The following is a 20,422-nucleotide window of genomic DNA, read 5'->3' as shown; positions in this document are numbered from 1 at the left end:
GTGATAGTGAGGGAGTTGTCATGAGATCTGATGGTTTTAAAAGTGGTAGATTTGTCCAGTGCAATGGATCACACCTGTAATCCCAGCACTTAGGGAGGCTGAGGTGGGTGGATCACTTCAGATCAGGAGTTCAAAACCCGCTGGCCAACACGGCAAAACCCCATCACTACTAAAAATACAAAAAAAATAGCTGGGTATAGTGGCACACGTCTGTAATCTCAGCTACTCAGGAGGTTGAGACAGGGGAATCACTTGAACCTGGGAGGTGGAGGTTGCAGTGAGCTGAGATCACACCACTGCACTCCAGTATGGGCTACACAGCAAGACTCTGTCTTAAAAAAAAAAAGTGGCAGTTTTTCCTGCTCTCTCTCCTGCTGCCATGTAAGATGTGCATTGCTTCTCCTTTACCTTTTGTCATGATTGTATGTTTCCTGAGGCCTCCCCAGCCATGCAGAACTGTGAATCAAGTAAATCATTTTTATTTATAAGTTACCCAGTCTCAGGTAGTATCTTTATAGTAATTTGAAAACTGGCTAATACAACAGACATATAAGAGAAAAATCAACAAAAAAAAGTTTTGCCTGGAAAAAAATAATGAACCTCTTTATAATTGCATAATTATAGTACAGGTGTTCCTCAACTTATGATAGGTTTACATCCTGATAAACCCAATATAATTGAAAATATCATAAGTAGAAAATGCATTTAGTATACCCAATCTGCCAAACATCATCACTTAGCCTAAGCTACCTTAAACATGCTCAGTGTACTAACATTAGCCTACAATTGGGCAAAATTATCTAACAGAAAGCCTACTTTATCAGAAAGTGTTGAATCTCTCATGTAGTGTATTGAATATGGTACTTTATGTTGAAATTGTGATTGTTTCGCAGTATTGTAAAGTTGAAAAATTGTAAGTCAAACCATCATTAAGTCAAGGACTCTCCGTATATTTAAATTCTTTTATACAGACACACACACACACACACACACACACATACATACACACGGAGAAAGAGGGGAAGAGAGTGACAGAAAGATAAACAGTAAGACAGAAAGAAAGACCAGAAATTACCAGTGTGAGAAATTAATAAAGGAGAGGACATCACTACAGTTTCTATAGACATCAAAACAAGTATAAAAGATTTATAGTGGCCCCAGCTAGTGGGATAAGGCAATTAAAAGAAGTTAAATTTGTAAATATTGAAAAGGAAAGTAAATGCTATTTTGGAGATGGCATGGCTATGTACAAATGTCAAAAATTATCTACAAACAATTAGAAATAAAAGCCAGTTTGGTAAGGTGACTGGATTTATAACAAATGCACAAAAAGCAAACATCAATTGTATACCTATTACAATTTTGTTTGATAAAGTAGAAATAATTCATCACAAACAAGGACAGAAAAGAAAGGGAATAAACACGTCCTTAAATTGTGTACTCTAGATGCCTCTCTTGCTTCACCCAAGGCTCAGTCCTGATGAAAATGGCTCATTATTTGTTAGAGAAATTTAAATTAAAACTGTAATGACATACCATTCTACACATACTAGTTTGTCTAACATTAAAAGACTAATAATAACGATTACAAATGAAGATACAGAACAAGGGAAATTCTCATAGACGGTTGGAGAAAAAGTAAATGGATGCAGCTACCCACTTACATATTTATACCACAAGATACAAGCAAGGATGTACATAGCAGCATTATTTGTTTTAAAAAAGACGAATTTTTAAAATTGCATATTGAATACTATTCAGCAATGAAAATGAACAAATTAGAACTACATGTAACAACATAGGTCAAACTCACAATACATAATGTTAAGCAGTAAAAGAAAATAAATCGGTGTGTATTTGTTTCCTGGGGCTGTTGTAACAACTTATCACAAACTTAGTGATTTTAAACAAGATAAAATTATTCTCCCTCAGTTAGAGAGACCAGAAGTACAACATTTGTTTCACTGACCTAAAGTCAAGATGGCAGAAGGGCTATATTCTCAATGGAGACTCCAAAAGATAATCCATTCATGGCCTCTTCCATCCTGTGGGCCTTCCTCTATTTTCAAAGCCAACATCACAGCATCTTCAAACTTCTCCGTTTCTATTGTCCCATTGCCTTCTGCTCCCTCTGTCTCCTTTTTACAAGGACATTTGTGATGGCATTTAGGGCTCACTCAGATAACTCAGGTTGATCTCCTCTCAAATTTCTTTTTTCTTTCTTCTTCTTTTTTTTTTTTTTTTTGGAGACAGAGTCTTGCTCTGCCACCCAGGCTGGAGTGCAATGGTGCGATCTTGGCTTACTGCAACCTCTGCCTCCTGTGTTCAAGTGATTCTCCCTGCCTCAGGCTCTCGAGTAGCTGGGATTACAGGTGCCACCACCACCACACCCAGCTAACTTTTGTATTTTTGGTAGATACGGGCTTTTCAACATGTTGACCAGGCTGGTCTCGAACTCCTGACCTCAGGTGAATCCACCTGCCTCGGCCTTTCAAAGTGCTGGGATTACAGAATGAGCCACTGTGCCCAGCCTCAAATATCTTAAATACATCTGCAAATGCCCTACTTCAAATAAAGTCCGGCTCCATGGATTAAGACTTGGACATGACTTTCAGAGGCATTATTGGCCTACCACAGAGTGGGTATATAAATATCAAAACATTAAGAAAAGTAAACTCCAAATAGTGGGTATCTTTGAAGACAAATCAAGGAGTAGTAATCTATTTTGCAAAAAAAAAGTTATTCTGAGTGGTAGTTGTGGAGGTGTTTGTTTTGTGATAATTCCCTAAGGTGTATACATTTTCTTAGGATTTGACATTACATATATGTGATTATGCATAAATTATTCATAGATATATATGTAATTAAAATTTAAGAAATAAATTATAATGATGCAATCTTCTAATGTTTTTTAAATTTTTTTTAAAAATGTGACCTTTTAGGAAATAATGCAGTCACATAGATAAATTTAATACTTCCAATTAAAAAAGCAGATATAGTATTCTTTCATTATAAAGTTATTTTTTACCTATTCTGCTAGCTCTCTCTCTCACTATACATATAGTTATGTATCTTCCATCTATATCCAAACTTTTTGGAGTATGAAATTTGAAACACATATAACTATTTTACAGCTATTATAATAATTGTATCTACTTATTCCTTTTAAACTTGAAAAATACCAAAAAGTGCAAAGAAGAAACAAAAAAAATCACCCAAATGAATACCACCAACAGTTAACATTGATTGTTTCTGAAATTTTGGGGTGATTTATTTTGTTTTCTTTGTACTCTTTGGCATGAAGTATTTTTATAAAATAAGCAAAGTCATTACTCTAAAAATCCCTGAAATAAAACCTATGTAGAAATTGTAATAATGAAGATAACAAAGAGGGGAATCAGTGCTTACATAGCCATTTATTTAGTGCTTACCATCTACTATGCATTATTCAGTGTGTATTACATTTCGTTTTTCATCATCACAATAATTTTGCAAGATATATACATATATATAAAACAGAATATTGTGCCTGTATTTATTATAGATGATAAAACAGAGGTGTTTTGTGAGTTTAAGTGACAGCCAGCAAACAATATTGCTGCATTATGGCACCCAAGTGTTCTGGCTTCAGTGTGAAAAAAAATATTCAATGTTTTCCACTGGCGCTCAGGATGATTCTAATTCAATTATGACTGAATCAGATGGATGTATTGACAATTCAGAAGTGCAGATTATTCAATGAAACCATGTATGCGTGCATGTTTGTTTTCTCCTCAAATCTTGCTCCCCTTCCTTGTTCTTTGAACCAAAACCTAACACCTCCCTCAAAACACACAATACACACAAACACAACTAATGCCTTGAGAGCTGAGGCCATAGCTGACACATATTTCAACACCAGAGTGTAGCACAGAATCTAGCACTAAAAGTCTCCCCCAGAGTGTTTACTATAAATAAACTAGTGATGAGATTTTAGCTTAAATCCATGACCATCAACTCTGCTGCCACACTTCCAAGCAAGAGTTACGTCCGTCATTGAAGCTATGTAGTTGTGATTTATGCAGAAACTTTGTAAAGAAAACCAGAGCTTGGGTGGTGGGTAGCAGTAATCTCTTCTCAATTTCCCCTATGAAGAGATAAACTCATTGCAGTCTATAGCTACGAAACACAGAGGTCACAAGACTTCTGTGACAAGAACTCCCACTGCTATGGTCTTCCACAAATAATGCTAATGGAAACAGAGAGGAAAAACAATTATCAAACAATCAAATAAAGGTCTGACTGCATGCTCTTTTACAAGATTTTGCATCTGAGGATATCAGAAAGGAAAGCAATTCAGAGGTGCAAATTGCCTAATGTGCAAATCAATAACATGCTGGTCTAATGCTTGATTTTATGAGATTGCTGTTATATAAATGTAGGGAAAAGCAAATAATCAGGAGCCAAAATTGTCTCTTATCAGAGAAAGTTCATAATTAGTTTGCATTTTCACAGAATTCCAAATAGTACTGATTAATTAAGCCAATATGTATTCCAAGCAGGAACAGCTACAAATAGTCAGCCTGTGTGGGGAGAAGCACAAATCCAATGAACTCAAATTTCATAGGCCTAATTGTACCAAAGTAAGTAAAAGTCAATGACAGAGCATGCAGCCCTTTCCCTAGACAATCTCTAAAATAGTTTTTAACTGAATTTTGTGAACAGTATGTAGAGAAAATCTATGGAGAAAAACACAGTGAAGGCAAGAATTCCCAAAATGCAAATCAGAAAACATTAAAATAATATTATGAAAGTTTGGTTTTCACAATTAAGGTATTTTTCAAGTTCAGTTCAGTTTCTCATTGTTGTATTTTTCTTTTAATTTTTCAATTTCTAGACATATTTATGCAATTATTTGTAAATCTGTCTAAATTCTAGAAAAATTTTTGCCCATTTGAATGTCATAGAAGCAGAAATATAAAAACAATTTTAAGGTATAAATATTCTTGAGGATTTATAACAAAATATTGTTATCCCTTATTCAACTAAAAATATTCCCTTATATCTGTGCCCCAATTAAAATAAAATTGAATAAAATGAATATTTTAAGATACTGGTTTTCAGCATTTTCTTACTTTTTTTGTAAATCGTACAAAACTAAGTAACCAGTTCTCCTCTGCATAAAGAACTGCTCACCACTCTCCAAGAACAGCTGTTTAATTAGGATAAAGAAGGAAATAATACAGATACACCTTTCTCTCCTCCAGAACAAAGCAAAGAGAAAGAGATCAAATTGACAGAGAGTGGGAAGAGAGATGATTTGTTCTTGAAGACAGACATGAAAGGTCAAGATACGAATTTTAGATAGACAGTGTAAGAACTTGACAAGTGAAAAGATAATCAACTTTGTGATCGAGGTCAGGAGATCGCGACCATCCTGGCTAACACGGTGAAACCCCGCCTCTACTGAAAAATAGAAAAAATTAGCCGGGCGTGGTGGTGGGTGTCTGCAGTCCCAGCTACTCAGGAGGCTGAGGCAGGAGAATGGCGTGAAGCTGGGAGGCAGAGCTTGCAGTGACGATCGTGCCACAGCATTCCAGCCTGGGTGACAGAGCGAGACTCCCTCTCAAAAAAAAAAAAAAAAAAAAAAAAAAAAAAAAAAAAAAAGAAAAGAAAAAGAAAAACCTAGAAGAAAACCTAGGCAATATCATTCAGGACATAGGCATGGGCAAGGACTTCATGTCTAAAACACCAAAAGCAATGGCAACAAAAGACAAAATTGACAAATGGGATCTAATTAAACTAAAGAGCTTCTACACAGCAAAAGAAACTACCGTCAGAGTGAACAGGCAACCTACAAAATGGGAGAAAAGTTTTGCAACCTACTCATCTGACAAAGGGCTAATATCCAGAATCTACAAAGAACTCAAATAAATTTACAAGAAAAAAACGAACAACCCCATCAAAAAGTGGTCAAAGGACATGAACAGACACTTCTCAAAAGAAGACATTTATGCAGCCAAAAAACACATGAAAAAATGCTCATCATCACTGGCCATCAGAGAAATGCAAATCAAAACCACAATGAGATACCATCTCACACCAGTAAGAATGGCAATCATTAAAAAGTCAGGAAACAAAAGGTGCTGGAGAGGATGTGGAGAAATAGGAACACTTTTACTGTTGGTGGGACTGTAAACTTGTTCAACCATTGTGGAAGTCAGTGTGGCGATTCCTAAGGGATCTAGAACTAGAAATACCATTTGACCCAGCCATCCCATTACTGGGTATATACCCAAAGGAGTATAAATCATGCTGCTATAAAGACACATGCACATGTATGTTTATTGCGGCACTATTCACAATAGCAAAGACTTGGAACCAACCCAAATGTCCAACAATGATAGACTGGATTAAGAAAATGTGGCACATATACACCATGGAATACTATGCATCCATAAAAAAATGTTGAGTTCATGTCCTTTGTAGGGACATGGATGAAATTGGAAATCATCATTCTCAGTAAACTATCGCAAGAACAAAAAACCAAACACCGCATATTCTCACTCACAGGTGGGAACTGAACAATGAGATCACATGGACACAGGAAGGGGAACATCACACTCTGGGGACTGTTGTGGGGTGGGGGGAGGGGTGAGGGATAGCATTGGGAGATACACCTAATGCTAGATGACGAGTTAGTGGGTGCAGCGCACCAGCGTGGCACATGTATACATATGTAACTAACCTGCACAATGTGCACATGTACCCTAAAACTTAAAGTATAATAATAAAAAAAAGAAAAAGAAAAAATCTTTGTGATCTGTTATATACTTGCAAAGTCAGAAAAAATAAGACATTATGCTTCAACTTCAAATCATCGACTATAGTACTGCAGTTGATGCAAGGGATGTAGATTTTAGGAAGAACAAAGAGACCATGAGCCAGACTTGAGTGTCCTTCCTCCAGGTGTTTTTTTATCATCTTAATCAAACTAAGGCTCCTGTATATTTGGGATTCATTGCTAGAAGTTTAATCTGTCCCATTATTGCCTTTCATCTGCTTCTTTGTTGCCTGAGAAGTAGATTGATTTATTGATTTTGATTTTTAAGTTCAAGAAGGATATTTTAGTGCCAGGCAAAAGTACCTAATTTATAAGGTGCTGAAAATGTGTGAAGATGCCACCTTTCCACCGAGTTTCTAAAAAACTTAATTGGCCTACTAAAATAATAAGCTTGATTTTGAGGCCTGACTGCCAGGTTACAAAGTGCTGGCTGGCTCAGATCTGTCCCTTTCAAGCTTAATGAACAGTCTTTGTTCAACTTCCAAACATTACATATGGTTAGTGCTTGATGGAACACAGTATTTTCACAAAGAAAGAGAAGTTCAATACATTTACTCATAACTGCTAACTGAATAGCCTATATAGAGTCAAAATTTAGCCTATGTGTCTCTAATTTTTCTAATTAGTTATATATATAGATTATATATATATACATATGGAGAAGTTCTATGTTCATATATATATATATATTTTTTTTTGGAGAAGTTTTATGTTCACTAGCTACTCTACTCTGGGGAACTTTTATAAAATGGGCTGCCAGAACATGCATGACTGATTTGGTTTTGTCACTGCTACCCACAACATCTTGATTTCCCTTGAATTTCTACTCAGCAAGCTAGTAAATAAATTTATTAGTGGCAATATCATAGCACTTTTCTCTGATAAGTCAAAGTGTTTTCCAAGCATCTCCTCATTAATCCTTACAATATTTCTATGAAGTTAAGTGGCAGAGATATATCTATTTTAAGGTAGAGATCAAATTGTTTTATGGATAGGTGAGTTGTCCAGAATTGTATAGATTATTACTGGGGAAGGAGGAAGAAAATTAGGTTTCCCATATCTCAGATAACCATATAATTTATTCTGCAAACCAGGAAACTTGTGAAACTGATAGGGACACTGTTAATGATGCCAGGAGAACACTGACAAGCTGAGAATACAATCATGCCACCTGTATCCTACTGAATGGAATAGTAAGAAAAGCACAGTACCTAGTGGAAAGTTGTAAGCCAGAGGATTTGTTTCACTATTTTGAGTTGCTGTAAAATAAAATTCTACTATGAATAGTTTGTTGCATTTACTTCCATTATTTTTATATGTAATTTTTCAAACATACTTGGAATTATAATTTACATGTAATTGTGTAGTCAGGATTTTTAATTTGACACTTCAAATTGTTTTGCTAATATACAAGAACGCTTTATAAACATGTACAAATTACCACATTATGTAAACATATATGGATTTACCATAATCAACATAACCATAGTTATTATTTACAATTATTTAGATTTATGAATAGTGCTCCAATGAGATTTTTAGCATACATTTTTCATATAGCTTTAACAATCTCCTTAGGATATATATATATATTTTTGATTGCCTCCAGTTATATTTTTAATCTTTATTTACAATTTATTCTAATTTTTAGGCTTTAAGTTTACCTTTTGGGGGCATTTATTCTTTAATCTTGTTAGAACTTGTTTTGGTGACTGGTAGATGGGAACAATCATGAATGGTGTCATTATTTGTCTTAGTCTGCTTGAACTGCCATCACAAAATACCACAGATGAAGTGGTTTAAACAGAAATGTATTTTCTTACACATCTGGAGGCTGGAAAGTCCAAGATCAGGATCTGTGAATGTTTGCTATCTGGTGAGCATTCTCCTGCAGACAGTCAAGTTCTCTTACTCTGTCCTCACATTGCAGGGAAAGAGAGCAAGCTCTCTGGTGTCTATGTTATGAGGGAACTAATTCCATCATGAGAACCCTGCCCTCATGACGTCATCTAAACCTTGTTACTTCCCAAAGGCCCTGTACCCAAACACCATCACATAAATTCTGAATTTTGGATTAAATTACATCTATCTCATTATAATACTATTCTATTAATATTATTTAATTGGTAATATATGTTGAAGTTTCTGGAGATTATTATTTTTCTATTAACATGATAAATTATAGTAAACTATTTCCTAATAGTCATCCATTCTTGCTTACTAACATGAACACTACTTGATTATGAAGTATGATTTTAATGGGATTGCAACTTTTAAGTGTAAAGTACAGCTTTAGAATATTTGCAGTAACATTTATTAGTGGAATAGGCCTGTATTTTATTGTGTGTAGTGTATATGAGAGAGACGAAGGGAAAGGGATGGGAAGAGAACACATGTGTTCAGCTTTGGTCAAGTTTAGTATAAATACAATACATATTAGTGTAAATACAATATTTATTCATAAATATATTTGGAAGTATTTTTATTTTCTGTACATGGAAACATTTAAAGTTATGGATTTCTCCTCTCCCTCTCACTGTCACTCTCGCTCTGTTTGTGTGTGCACGCGCATGCGTGTGCATGCATCATTTAGCCCTGCTGACTGATACGCCTGGTTATTTATGATCAAAAGCCAGACATTGACCTAAGAGAAAAAATCTTTAGATGGGATCTCCCTCCAAAGAAATTGTAGTTTTCTTCTCACTTAGAGGTAGATTCTCTTGGTCCAATCAGGCTGAAATGCCTTGAGGCTAGATTTCAGTCTTTGTGGCAGCTGCTGCATTTCTAGTTTGCCTTTTCAGCTAGGGATTAGCTTTTTAGGGGTCTCAATGCCTAGGGAGATTTCTAGGTCCTCTGTTCCTTGTTGAACTCCAATTTTGTCTATCCTTTTGCTGAGAGGTCTGCTTAACTTCCTTTTAGTCAGGTAGCTCCATTTTATGCTAAGCTTCTTAGTTGCTCACCTTCTGCAACTAAAGAATCAGAAAATGTTGTGAAGGAAAAACAAAACGAAATTGTTTTGTTTCTACTGGCCCTTTATTAAGCCCTGGCCACCATGATAGTCATGAATTCCAATTTTTGTCTATGCAGGCCTATCAGATTTCGAAAACCTCTGAGCTACAATTTTCTTCTTAGCTATCTGCTCAGCAAATGTATCCAAATGAAAGGTTGTGGAGAATGTTGAAACCAATTCAATGTGTTTCACTTCTTTCTGGGAGCTTACACACTCAAGTTCTGGATGCTTTGATTGCTATCAGAAGCCCTTAAATAGCTACTTATTTTTAATTAATTTTATCCAGCTTTCATAATTGTTCTTGCCAGGTGGGATGGCCTGATACAAATTAACTTGTCATAGCTAGAATTAGAAGAGGAAAACTTTAAATAGCATTGAGTTATCAGTACTTTCATGTCTTGATACATTTCTTCTTGATAATGTTCACACCTGCTGATTTGTCTGTTTTTTTTTTCTGACAAACTCATCTTTTATTTTTGATGGGTGTGTGTGTGTTTTTTTTAACAGGGATTTGGGGAATTATTTGAGAAAGCAAAACAAAACAATAAAAATAGAAAAACTTCTAATGGTGATGACAGCCTCTTCTTCAGTAATTTCTCACTTCTTTGTACTCCTGTCCTGAAAGATATTAATTTCAAGATAGAAAGAGGACAGTTGTTGGCTGTTGCCGGATCCACTGGAGCAGGCAATGTAGTCTGTTTTATTCTTCACTATTAAGAACTTAATTTGGTATCCATGTCTCTTTTTTCTTCTAGTTTGTAGTGCTGGAAGGTATTTTTGGAGAAATTCTTACATGAGCATTAGGAGAATGTATGGGTGTAGTGTCCTGTATAATAGAAATTATTCCACTGATAATTTACCCTAGTTTTTTATTTCCTCATATTATTTTCAGTGGCTTTTTCCTCCACATCTTTATATTTCGCACCACATTCAAAACTGTATCTTGCACATGGCGAGCATTCAATAACTTTATTGAATAAACAAATCATCCATTTTACCCAGTCTTAACCAGAACAGACATTTTTTCAGAGCTGGTCCAGGAAAATCATGACTTAAATTTTGCCTTAGTAACCACATAAGCAAAAGGTGCCCATTTTTTTTTCTTTAAAAGTTTTTATTCATTATTTATTTATTATTATTATACTTTAAGTTTTAGGGTACATGTGCACAATGTGCAGGTTAGTTACATATGTATACATGTGCCATGCCGGTGCGCTTTCTGTTGTGGGGTGGGGGGAGGGGGGAGGGATAGCATAGGGAGATATACCTAATGCTAGATGACGAGTTGGTGTCTGTTTGTTGAGAGAATGTTCAGAATTTTATATCTTCAACATCTTTTTCTGCATTAATAAGATACTGAGATTTTATAACTCTTGTCATTTTGGTCACTTATATTTTCATATGGAAAAAATCATATAATCCACGGTTTCCAATATATTTGTGTAAAATTAAGAAAATGATCTTATCTAATTACTTGATCAATATCTGTGATTATATTTTCATTGCCTTCCAATTTGAATATTTGTTCTCTATTCCTTCTTAATCTGGATTGAGGTTCTGATTAATTATTTTAATGTTGCAAATTGTTTTCACTTTTTCCATAAAATGAGTTCTTGAGTTTATTTCTTTCACTGCATCATTCTATTTTCAAGTCATGAACTTCTGACTCAATTAAAAAAAACCTCACCATTTCTATGAAATTGTTGTGTTCATATTTTACTTTTTATTTACTGTATAATTCAGTATAGAATATATAATATAAAATATGTAATAATAGGATAAAAAATAAGATACAAAAAGTAAGGGGTGTGAGTTTGGAAAATTATACTTCTGATATGGTGAAATAACACTGACCAAATTAACCTTTCAGCAATAAAAACAAAATTGGAAAACTGGATAAAATATACATGGTAACATGTTAGGTCAGCTTTGTCTGTCTTCAGACAACTATAAATATTGTTCTACCCTTGTTACTTATTTATTCTTTTCCATTTTGTTTTGCTCGATTTTTTTCTTATACCCATTTATTTGAGTAAATTTTGAAAATATCTATTCTTCATTTTTGCTGTTTCTAGTGTGGTATATATTTCTCAGATAAAAGGTATTTTCTCTTTTATCTTTCCCTAAACTCACACTACATATGTTGCATTTATCTTATATCTGCTTTAAAACCTATTTATGTCTTTTTAGGTCACTTACATCAGAGGAGTTGTATTGGTGTGGGATGGGGAATTTGATTTAATGAAACAATGCGTTAAAAATTTGTATCCACTTTGTGATTCAATGATAGTCAATGTGGCATGTAGTTTTTTTCTATCTTTTATTATTATATTGTCTTTGTTGCTTTTCACTAACATGAAATATATGTTACACAGGCACAGTGCTGGTATCTTTTCTATTATTATCTTCGAATGGGACTCATTATTGTCTGAGCTGTTTATTAAAATGGTAAAGGAAAAGATCAGTAAAGTAAATTATGTCAATAGGCAGTATCAATGTAGGTCTATTTTCCATGAATATTTTCTCAGCAACTGTGTTGTTATGATGCATATTGGTTTTCATCCACAGTTCCTGGCTTATAACTCCCCTAGCACTTGTTACAGTCTTTTGTTATAATATTGGGTGTGTCAGGCCTCAGGAGCAGGACTCTCACCTTCTCATGGCCTTTTTTCATTTTTATGTTCCTGCCTGTCTGGTTGTGGGTCTTAAGACCATCTCAGGAGAGAGTCCCACCCTATACCCTGGAGGGAGGGATGCTGATATCATGAAACTTCCATGAAAATCCAGGAAGACAGGGTTCAGCGAGCTTCTGGGCAGTTGAACACATGGATGCTCCTGGAGGGTGGCCCACCCAGGGATGACATGGAAGCTCTGCTCCCTTCCCACATGCATTGCTCTAAGTGTCTCTTCATCTATATCCTTTGCAATATCCTTTATAATACACCAGGAAATGTAAGTGTTTCCCTGAGTTCTGTGAGCCACTCCAACAAATTAATCAAACCCAAAGAGGGGGTCTTGAGAACCCAACTTGAAGCCAGTAGGTCAGAAGTTCAGAGGCCTGGACTTGTGGCTGGTAGGGTTGAGGGTGGGCAGTCTTGGGGACTGACCTGTGAGACCTGACACTATCTCCAGGTAGACAGTGTAGTGTCAGAACTGAATTAGAGGACACTCAGCTGGTGTCCACTCCTTGGTGTATGTATGGAGGAAAAAACCCACACATTTGGTCACAGAAGTCTTTTCTGTTGCTGATTGATCTTTGTGATGTGAGACTAGAGGAAAAACAGAGTTTTCTCTACACAGCAACTATATAATCTGTGGGAATATCTCTTTTTACACCTAGCCCTACATCTGTCTGGCTACAGTCATTTATCTGGCCTTGGGAAATGTGACCACAGAATCAGATATACACATGAGATTAAATAATACATGTGTATGTCATTTAAATATCTAGAAAAGTTATGACTTCACCAGGTATAAAGAATATAAAAAGAACTCTGTCAAGAATCATACAGTAAATAGACTTTTGAATTTAATCTAGTACCTAAACAATCAGAGTAGGGAGGTTAGATATTAAAATCAAGCTAAAGATATAGGCAACATGGATCTAGAAAACATGGATTGCATTGCCATTTCACTTAGAGTTCATGGGCTTGGAATCTCTATTAACAAAATTTTTACGACGTTAGAATTTGTTCCCATATTAATGAGGAAAAACAAATAATTACCCTGAGTATCTGAAGCTCCAGATCTCATTTTCCAGTCAAAATCTCTGATAGGTAAACAACCTGAAAAAGTAGCCACAACTCACTCAGGTGATAACCCCATTTGCTTAAGAGAATGTAATTGTTTTTATGATTTATTTTATCCCAGGAAAACATTGAAAAAAGAGTTTAGAGATGATGAAGTATATGAAAACTATAATATCTATACTTTAGAGAGGTGGTATTTATTTATAATTGTATTAGTATTTAAATATAGATTAGCATTTTACATTCCAATTTTAAATGTGTAACAGAGTATTTTAGATATTGGGGTTTTTTTAGTTGAAATTATAAGCAGCTTTACCAAGTTGCCAGTAGAGGTTTAACGTTGAAGATAATTTAAGATTCATGATTTTGTGAGTTTAATTTATTAGCTCTATAAGGGTTGTTTAAGTTCTCTGAAGGCTTTATTTGTTAGTCCGATAATTAAAATGTTCACAAAGATAACTGAACATATTAAATTTATAAATGTGATTTAAAATCTTTAAGGGAGTTTAATTAACTAAGTTGTAAATGGACCAAACATTAATCAAAGTCCCCCTTAAAAATAATTTTTAATGTACTAGATTTATAAATAGAACAATAAGATTTCTAATTTAAACTCAAAAAATTTTTAAATTGGTTTACAATTTAACATAATATGCTGCACATTAATTCAGAATATGAAATCTTATAAGTAGTCCTTTTTACATTCAAGAATCACATTGATAAACATCACAAAATGCCCACTGACAACCACCATGAAACTCTTTAAGCGATAGGTCCTGTATGAGTTTTACTCCTCATGATTTGAAGATTATGCATAAATTCCTTCTTCTTGTTATTTTGTTTCCAATTTAGTCTTTACATAGACAATTCAATTTAGTCTTTACATAGACAAAACTCCTACAACAGAAAAACTGAAAACAAAGAGGGTGCATTCCTTTGCTTGCTTTCTGAGGACGCCCTACTCTAAAAGGCAGTAGCTTTCAATAAACTATGTCTTCTTCTCATTGTACTCTGTGACTCACCTTGAATTCTTTCCTGTGTGAGGCCCAAGAACCCTCTCTTGAAGTGTGGATCAGGACCCTTTTTCCAGTAACACTAGTACTGTTATAATTAGGTAAATGTTACTCACAGCTGAAACGTGGAGCATAAATGATTGAATTTCATTTCTACACAACATTTTTTCCCTTAAACTGACAATTTTAAAAAATTTTTGTTTTGTTCATTTTTCTATGTATGTATCAAAGTACCAACTCCAAATTCTACCCTAGTTTTCTAATGAGTCTCATAATGCATTCAGAAGCATTAGACATTTTATCAGATTTATCTTTTTGAAATTTTTTTTTTCTAGATAGCTCTAATTTACACAGGTTGCTGTGTACACATACTGTACATCTAACAACAAGGAGATTCCCTGTACTTTATACCCTACCCTTTCTTCGTTTACTTCCTCATTTTAGTGAAACTCTTCTCCAGTAAATTCCTGAGATAGGATGTATTGGATGTAGAGTTTTAGAATCTTGCCGTGCTGTAAATGCTTATTATTGTTTCCTCCTACCTGATTTAGTTTGGTTGGAGATACTATTCTGCATTAGAAATCATTTGTTTTGCAATTTATAAGGCTTGGCTTGTTTTCTAGTGACCATTTATATTTCTCTTCTCTGGAAATTTGAAGTGTTTTCTTCTTATTTTTTTTCCGGAGTGTGCTGGTGTGTGTGTGTGTGTGTGTGTGTGTGTGTGTGTGTGTTGGTCTAGGTCTGTTTTCACCACTGTCTTGAATTCTGGTGGACACATTCAATCTGAAATTCATACACTTTCACTCTTACCCATTTCAAAAAATTATTTACATATATCATACTTCATTGTATATTTTTCTTTTCCCAAGTGCCTGTATTTTGTTGCTGGCCCTATAGGACCAATTACTTAATTCATCAAACTTTCCCTTTCTCATTCGCAACTCTGTTTACACTAACTTTTCTGGAGATGCAGTCAGCTTTACCTTCCAAATCTCCCATTAGGTTATATATTTCTGCAATAAATTTCCTAATTTTTAAGAATTCTATTTTTTAATATCCATTTAATATCACACCTTGTTCTTGTTGTATTATTTTATCTTCCCTCTCTGAGGAAATTAATAATTACTTTTTTCCCACAGTGTATAGACTCTGTTTACTTTCAGTTGTTTTATTTTTTTTTCTGTGTTTGTTATTGGCTGTACCTAGAACCTCATGATTGTTGGTTATCTGTGTTCAAGAGCAATACAATAAACGTTTACGGTAAGCTTCAGGTTCTTAGGTAATAATTGTCAACTGTGGCTTCCAGACAGGGCAATCAGGTCGAGTTGTTTTCCCAGAAAAGCCCCTCATGACATATCCACTGGTCTATTCCTTTGGGCTGATCATGATCTTCCAACTAGAGTCTTCCAGTCTTCTCTGAGGATATAAGACTAATAGACTGTTCTGTTTTGAATCTAGATAGAGGTGAAAATTGGGGAGATCTAGCTTTCAGTAGTTACTGTTCATTTTGCCCCCCTGATTTATGTATGACCAATGAAGATGATATTGCCAGTACTAAGATTCCCTGTTACCTCTCTAGACAGCAAATGTCTACTTTTCCACCAGCAGAACCTAGAGGCATTCACGAGGCTTGATGGAGTGGGCATTGGAAACAGTCTTTCAACCAATCTTCCTGGGTTTTAGCCCTACCTTTACTTCTACTTTCAGAAGTATCCCGTGCAAGCAATTTATGAACATTTTGTAGAAGCAGATTTCCCCACTACTTACAATTTTCCACTTTTTGGTAAGCTAAGTCAGTTACCAGCCATTTATGGACTTCCTATTTTCAAAAATGTTGCTGTTTTCTTTTTATATCACTTGAATAAACCATCTGCCATCATGTTATAGTTTCAGGTGGGAAAATAAGTCTATGTGTTTAACATGCCATATTTGCTCAGGTGTGTGCATCTACTCTCACCATTTTTTGAAGAAAGGCTAAATTGTTATGGCACTAACAGCTAGTCTTCAAAGTTTAGTTTATAATATTTAATGGTGTTTATTTTTAACAAAATTGGTGGAGTTTTTTTCTTTCTACATTGATTTTTCTTTTGGTTTTCAGTTGTTTTAAGAAATAAATGGAGGGAGAGATATGCTTCCTTTGCTCCCATTAGCCAAAAGAATAGTTTGAAGAACACAGGAATTAACTTTTCCATTAAGTTTCAGAGGACCTGCTTGAGACACAGCTGGGCCTTGAGCTTTTAAAGGTGCTATAACTTTACACCGGTTTCCTTTTTTTTCTATTCTTGGTATCTTCAAATGTTCTCATTTCTCTAGATTTATTTTTATAGTTAAATTTTCCCTAAAAAATTAACCTCTTCATATATATTTTCAAATATAATGACCAAAAGGTACATACTGCATTCTTTTGAAATTTTCGATTATCCAGTTTTCCATTTTTCTTGTTATATTTTAATAGGCTCTCGCTTTCTTGTCATCTAATTTATTTGTCTTTTCAAAGAAACAATTTTTTGGATTTATTGAAAAATTCCATTGTTGTTGGGATGGGAGAAGATTAAATCCTTAAAATAACAGGCCAGACATGGTGGCTCACACCTGTAATCCCAGCACTTTGGGAGGCCGAGGTGGGTGGATCACTTGAGGACAGGGGTTCAAGGCCAACCTGGCCGATATGGTGAAACCCCTTCTCTACTAAAAACTCAAACATACAAAAATTAGCTGGGCATGGTGGCACGTGCCTGTAGTCTCAGCTACTTGTGAAACTGAGGCACAAGAAAGCAAACCTGGGAGGTGGAGGTTGTATTGAGCCAAGATTGTGCCACTGCACTCCAGCCTGGGTGACAGAGCAAGACTCTGTCTCAAAAAAACAAACAAACAAAAACAAAACAAAACAAAAAAGAACTTTAAATAATAGTATATTGTTTTGCAGATTATAAGATCAACAGATATTTATTGTAAAATGCACAAATAGTGCAACATTTCTTAAAGTAGACCGTGAAATACTTCATGTTGCCACGTTTCTCCAAGAGGTACTATTGGGCCTTCATAAGAAGCAATTCTTCTTTATATAGGACTGTTTTTCTCAATGCACTGTTTGGCCCAATGCATGCTGCATGTGATCTCTACCCTTTACTTGTAAGTGCTTGTCATGTCTCCATCATTGATACAACCAAAAATAACCTACATTTCCAGAATCACTCCAAAGGAATGGTCCTGAGAAAGAGTTGAAAATTCTCAACTCCTCAGATTAGATCTCTATTAAATAATTGAACAAGTGTGCTAATATTTGCAAAGCTGTTCATTATACAAGTTTATTAAAAAATGCAAAGATGGTAATGACTTGAATTTTCAATAGTTATGTTTTATAAAAATACTGGTAAAAATTAACATTTTACAGTCATTTTAAATGACGGCAAGATATCCAATGTATTTTCGAATGAAATATCAGGTCACTACAAATCATAATTAGCATAATCCCATTTTTTAGAAAGTACATATATGAGTTTTATGAGTGAGAGTATTTGAGTTCTAATTAAATTGTTGTCGGTGGATTTCTAAGGAATAGAGGAAATGATGAGGCATGTGGGATTGTAGAGAGAGGGAGATTTCAATTTACATTTAATTCACTCCTGGAGTGTTTGAGTTTTTGTAATAAAACATTATAAAATGTTATATCATTTACAGTATGATCACTTATAAACTTTCATTTCAATTAAAAGGAAATTTTTAAAAACAGGACTACCAAATGACTACTGCAGCCATTGTAGTTTCATAAATGACTTTTTCCTTCCTTCATGTTGTGTTAATGCGTGCCTGTTAGGTCAAGATCCAGATTTGACACTGTGTACAGTCAGGATATAAGTATCATAACAGAAGATTACCTATCTGGGTACCCTAGCTTCCCCATTCCTGAGCAAGTTGGGAAGACATAGGGTCCAACTCTCTCAATATGTACTAATGAAACAGAGATACTTTTGCCAAATGATATTCTTCTTGATAGTAAAAATATTAGCTAACATTTATTAGCTGACAAAAATGAAGTATATTAAATATCCTAAGGGAAACTGGTTCAAGTGACAGAGATTTTTAATTCTTTTAGAGATCATGTAATTATACTCATGACAAGGTAAGTTTGATTCAACATAATTTCTGCCAAAATAAAGGATGCTGTTGATGGCCTGCTCATCCCCTGCCTATTGACTATTATTCTCAAACTCAAGCAAAATTAATTTTTAAATAATAGTTTAAGAAATATGAGTAAGCTCTGCCTTTTGTGGGACAGGTTGAAAGTATGGAAGAAATTCAGAAAGGACATAGGAATAGATGAGAAAAGAAAAATATATATTATTTTGGCCATTGATATGGTTTGGCTCTGTGTCCCCACCCAAATCTCGTCTTGAATTGTAATCCCCACATGTAAAGGAAAGAACCTGGTGGGAGGTGATTGGATCATGGCAGCAGCTTCCCCCATGCTGTTCTTATGATAATGAGTTAAGTTCTCAAGAGATCTGATGGGTTTATAAGTGTTTGACAGTTCCTCCTTCACATGCTTACTTTCTCCCTTGCCTGCCACCATAGAAGACATGTCTGCTTCTCCTCCCACCATCATGGTAAGTTTCCTGAGGCCTCTCCAGCATGTAGAACTGTGAGTCAATTGGAATAAAAAAAATGCTTCAAGTATAATCATTTCTTTTCCTCTGTTATCTGGGACATAACCAAAAGTTAGAAGTTTAATATTAAAAAGATGAATCTCACAAACTTAGGATAAACATATTTTAAGATTATATACAACTCATTAATGAGGGAACCAAAAAGAAGGTAAAACTAGTTTAAAATACATTTTGTGGAACTGGCATAAAAAGATAATGTGGGGAGAAATGTTAAAATAAGACTGCTAGATAAAATACAACACTTGTTAATGGCCTATAAAACAATATGTTAATTTTTCATGTTCTCTTTTCTACAAAGAGAAATCTACAAGTTGGCATGTAAATTCATACAGTCAAAGTTATATACATATAATAATTGTTCTGTTGGTGTGTTTGTAAGCCCATGTTCAAGCTTTAATTTTCAAGTTTCAATGTCCAATGTTCAGCATTGAAAGTTCCCTCCACACTGTCTTTGCCTTTTTTTTTTGAAGTTTTTAATGATTTTTTTAAACAGAGTCAATAAACTCTTAATTAGGGCCTCATAAATATGTCTGCTTTTTCCCCAACTGTTTATATGAAAGAAATCTTAACTCCTTTATCCAAAAGAAAATAACTGCTATCATGTTTGTCTCTCTAGGTTGTGAATGGTAGACTTGAATCCCAAAATCTAAGCGCCAATCATAAACTGCAACCAGAATGTAAGAAGACTTAATAAATTCATTTTCTCAAGAATTTTGCAGAAGAGTCTCAGTAGAGGAATAATAAGAAATTAGTCACTACAATATACAGACATTGGTGAATAAAGAGTAATAGATTAGACCTATATAAGGAGTCTGGAGAACAAAAACAAAAATTTCTTTATCAGAACCTTGGGGTGGTGGGAGGGGAGAGGGACACAAGGAGAAGCATATGAATACACAGCCATACTTGGATTGTTTTAATCTCATTCCAGTAGAATTGAATGACTGGTTTGCAAGAACATTGCTAAAAATCAAAAGTATAGGCTGCACCAAAGTAACCTCTGAATATCTAAAAGATGCTGTGTAAATCACGCCCTCCAACATGACTGTATTCATAAATATGTTTACATGCATATGCACAGGCAAAGACATGTTGTCTTATTTGTTAATTACTTCAAGGCGTTAGGTCTTGGGTTCACTAAATGTTAAAACTTGATATTT

General features: G+C 34.7%; 1 protein-coding gene across 1 annotated transcript in view; it reads left to right on the top strand.

The window, feature by feature from the left end:
* Positions 1-20,064, top strand: part of LOC129531450 (core-binding factor subunit beta-like) — a 78,253-nt gene extending 58,189 nt beyond the window's left edge. The window contains exon 4 of the mRNA XM_063698390.1: positions 19,879-20,064. Coding sequence (XP_063554460.1) covers positions 19,879-19,953 — 75 coding nt within the window. The 3' untranslated portion in view covers positions 19,954-20,064. The remainder of the gene's footprint in view (positions 1-19,878) is intronic.
* Positions 20,065-20,422: the final 358 nt, after the last annotated feature.

Source organism: Gorilla gorilla, chromosome 16, assembly GCF_029281585.2.
Source record: "Gorilla gorilla gorilla isolate KB3781 chromosome 16, NHGRI_mGorGor1-v2.1_pri, whole genome shotgun sequence".
Taxonomy (NCBI): domain Eukaryota; kingdom Metazoa; phylum Chordata; class Mammalia; order Primates; family Hominidae; genus Gorilla; species Gorilla gorilla.
The sequence above is the reverse complement of the archived record's forward strand: the minus strand, read 5'-3'. Positions and strand labels throughout refer to the sequence as shown.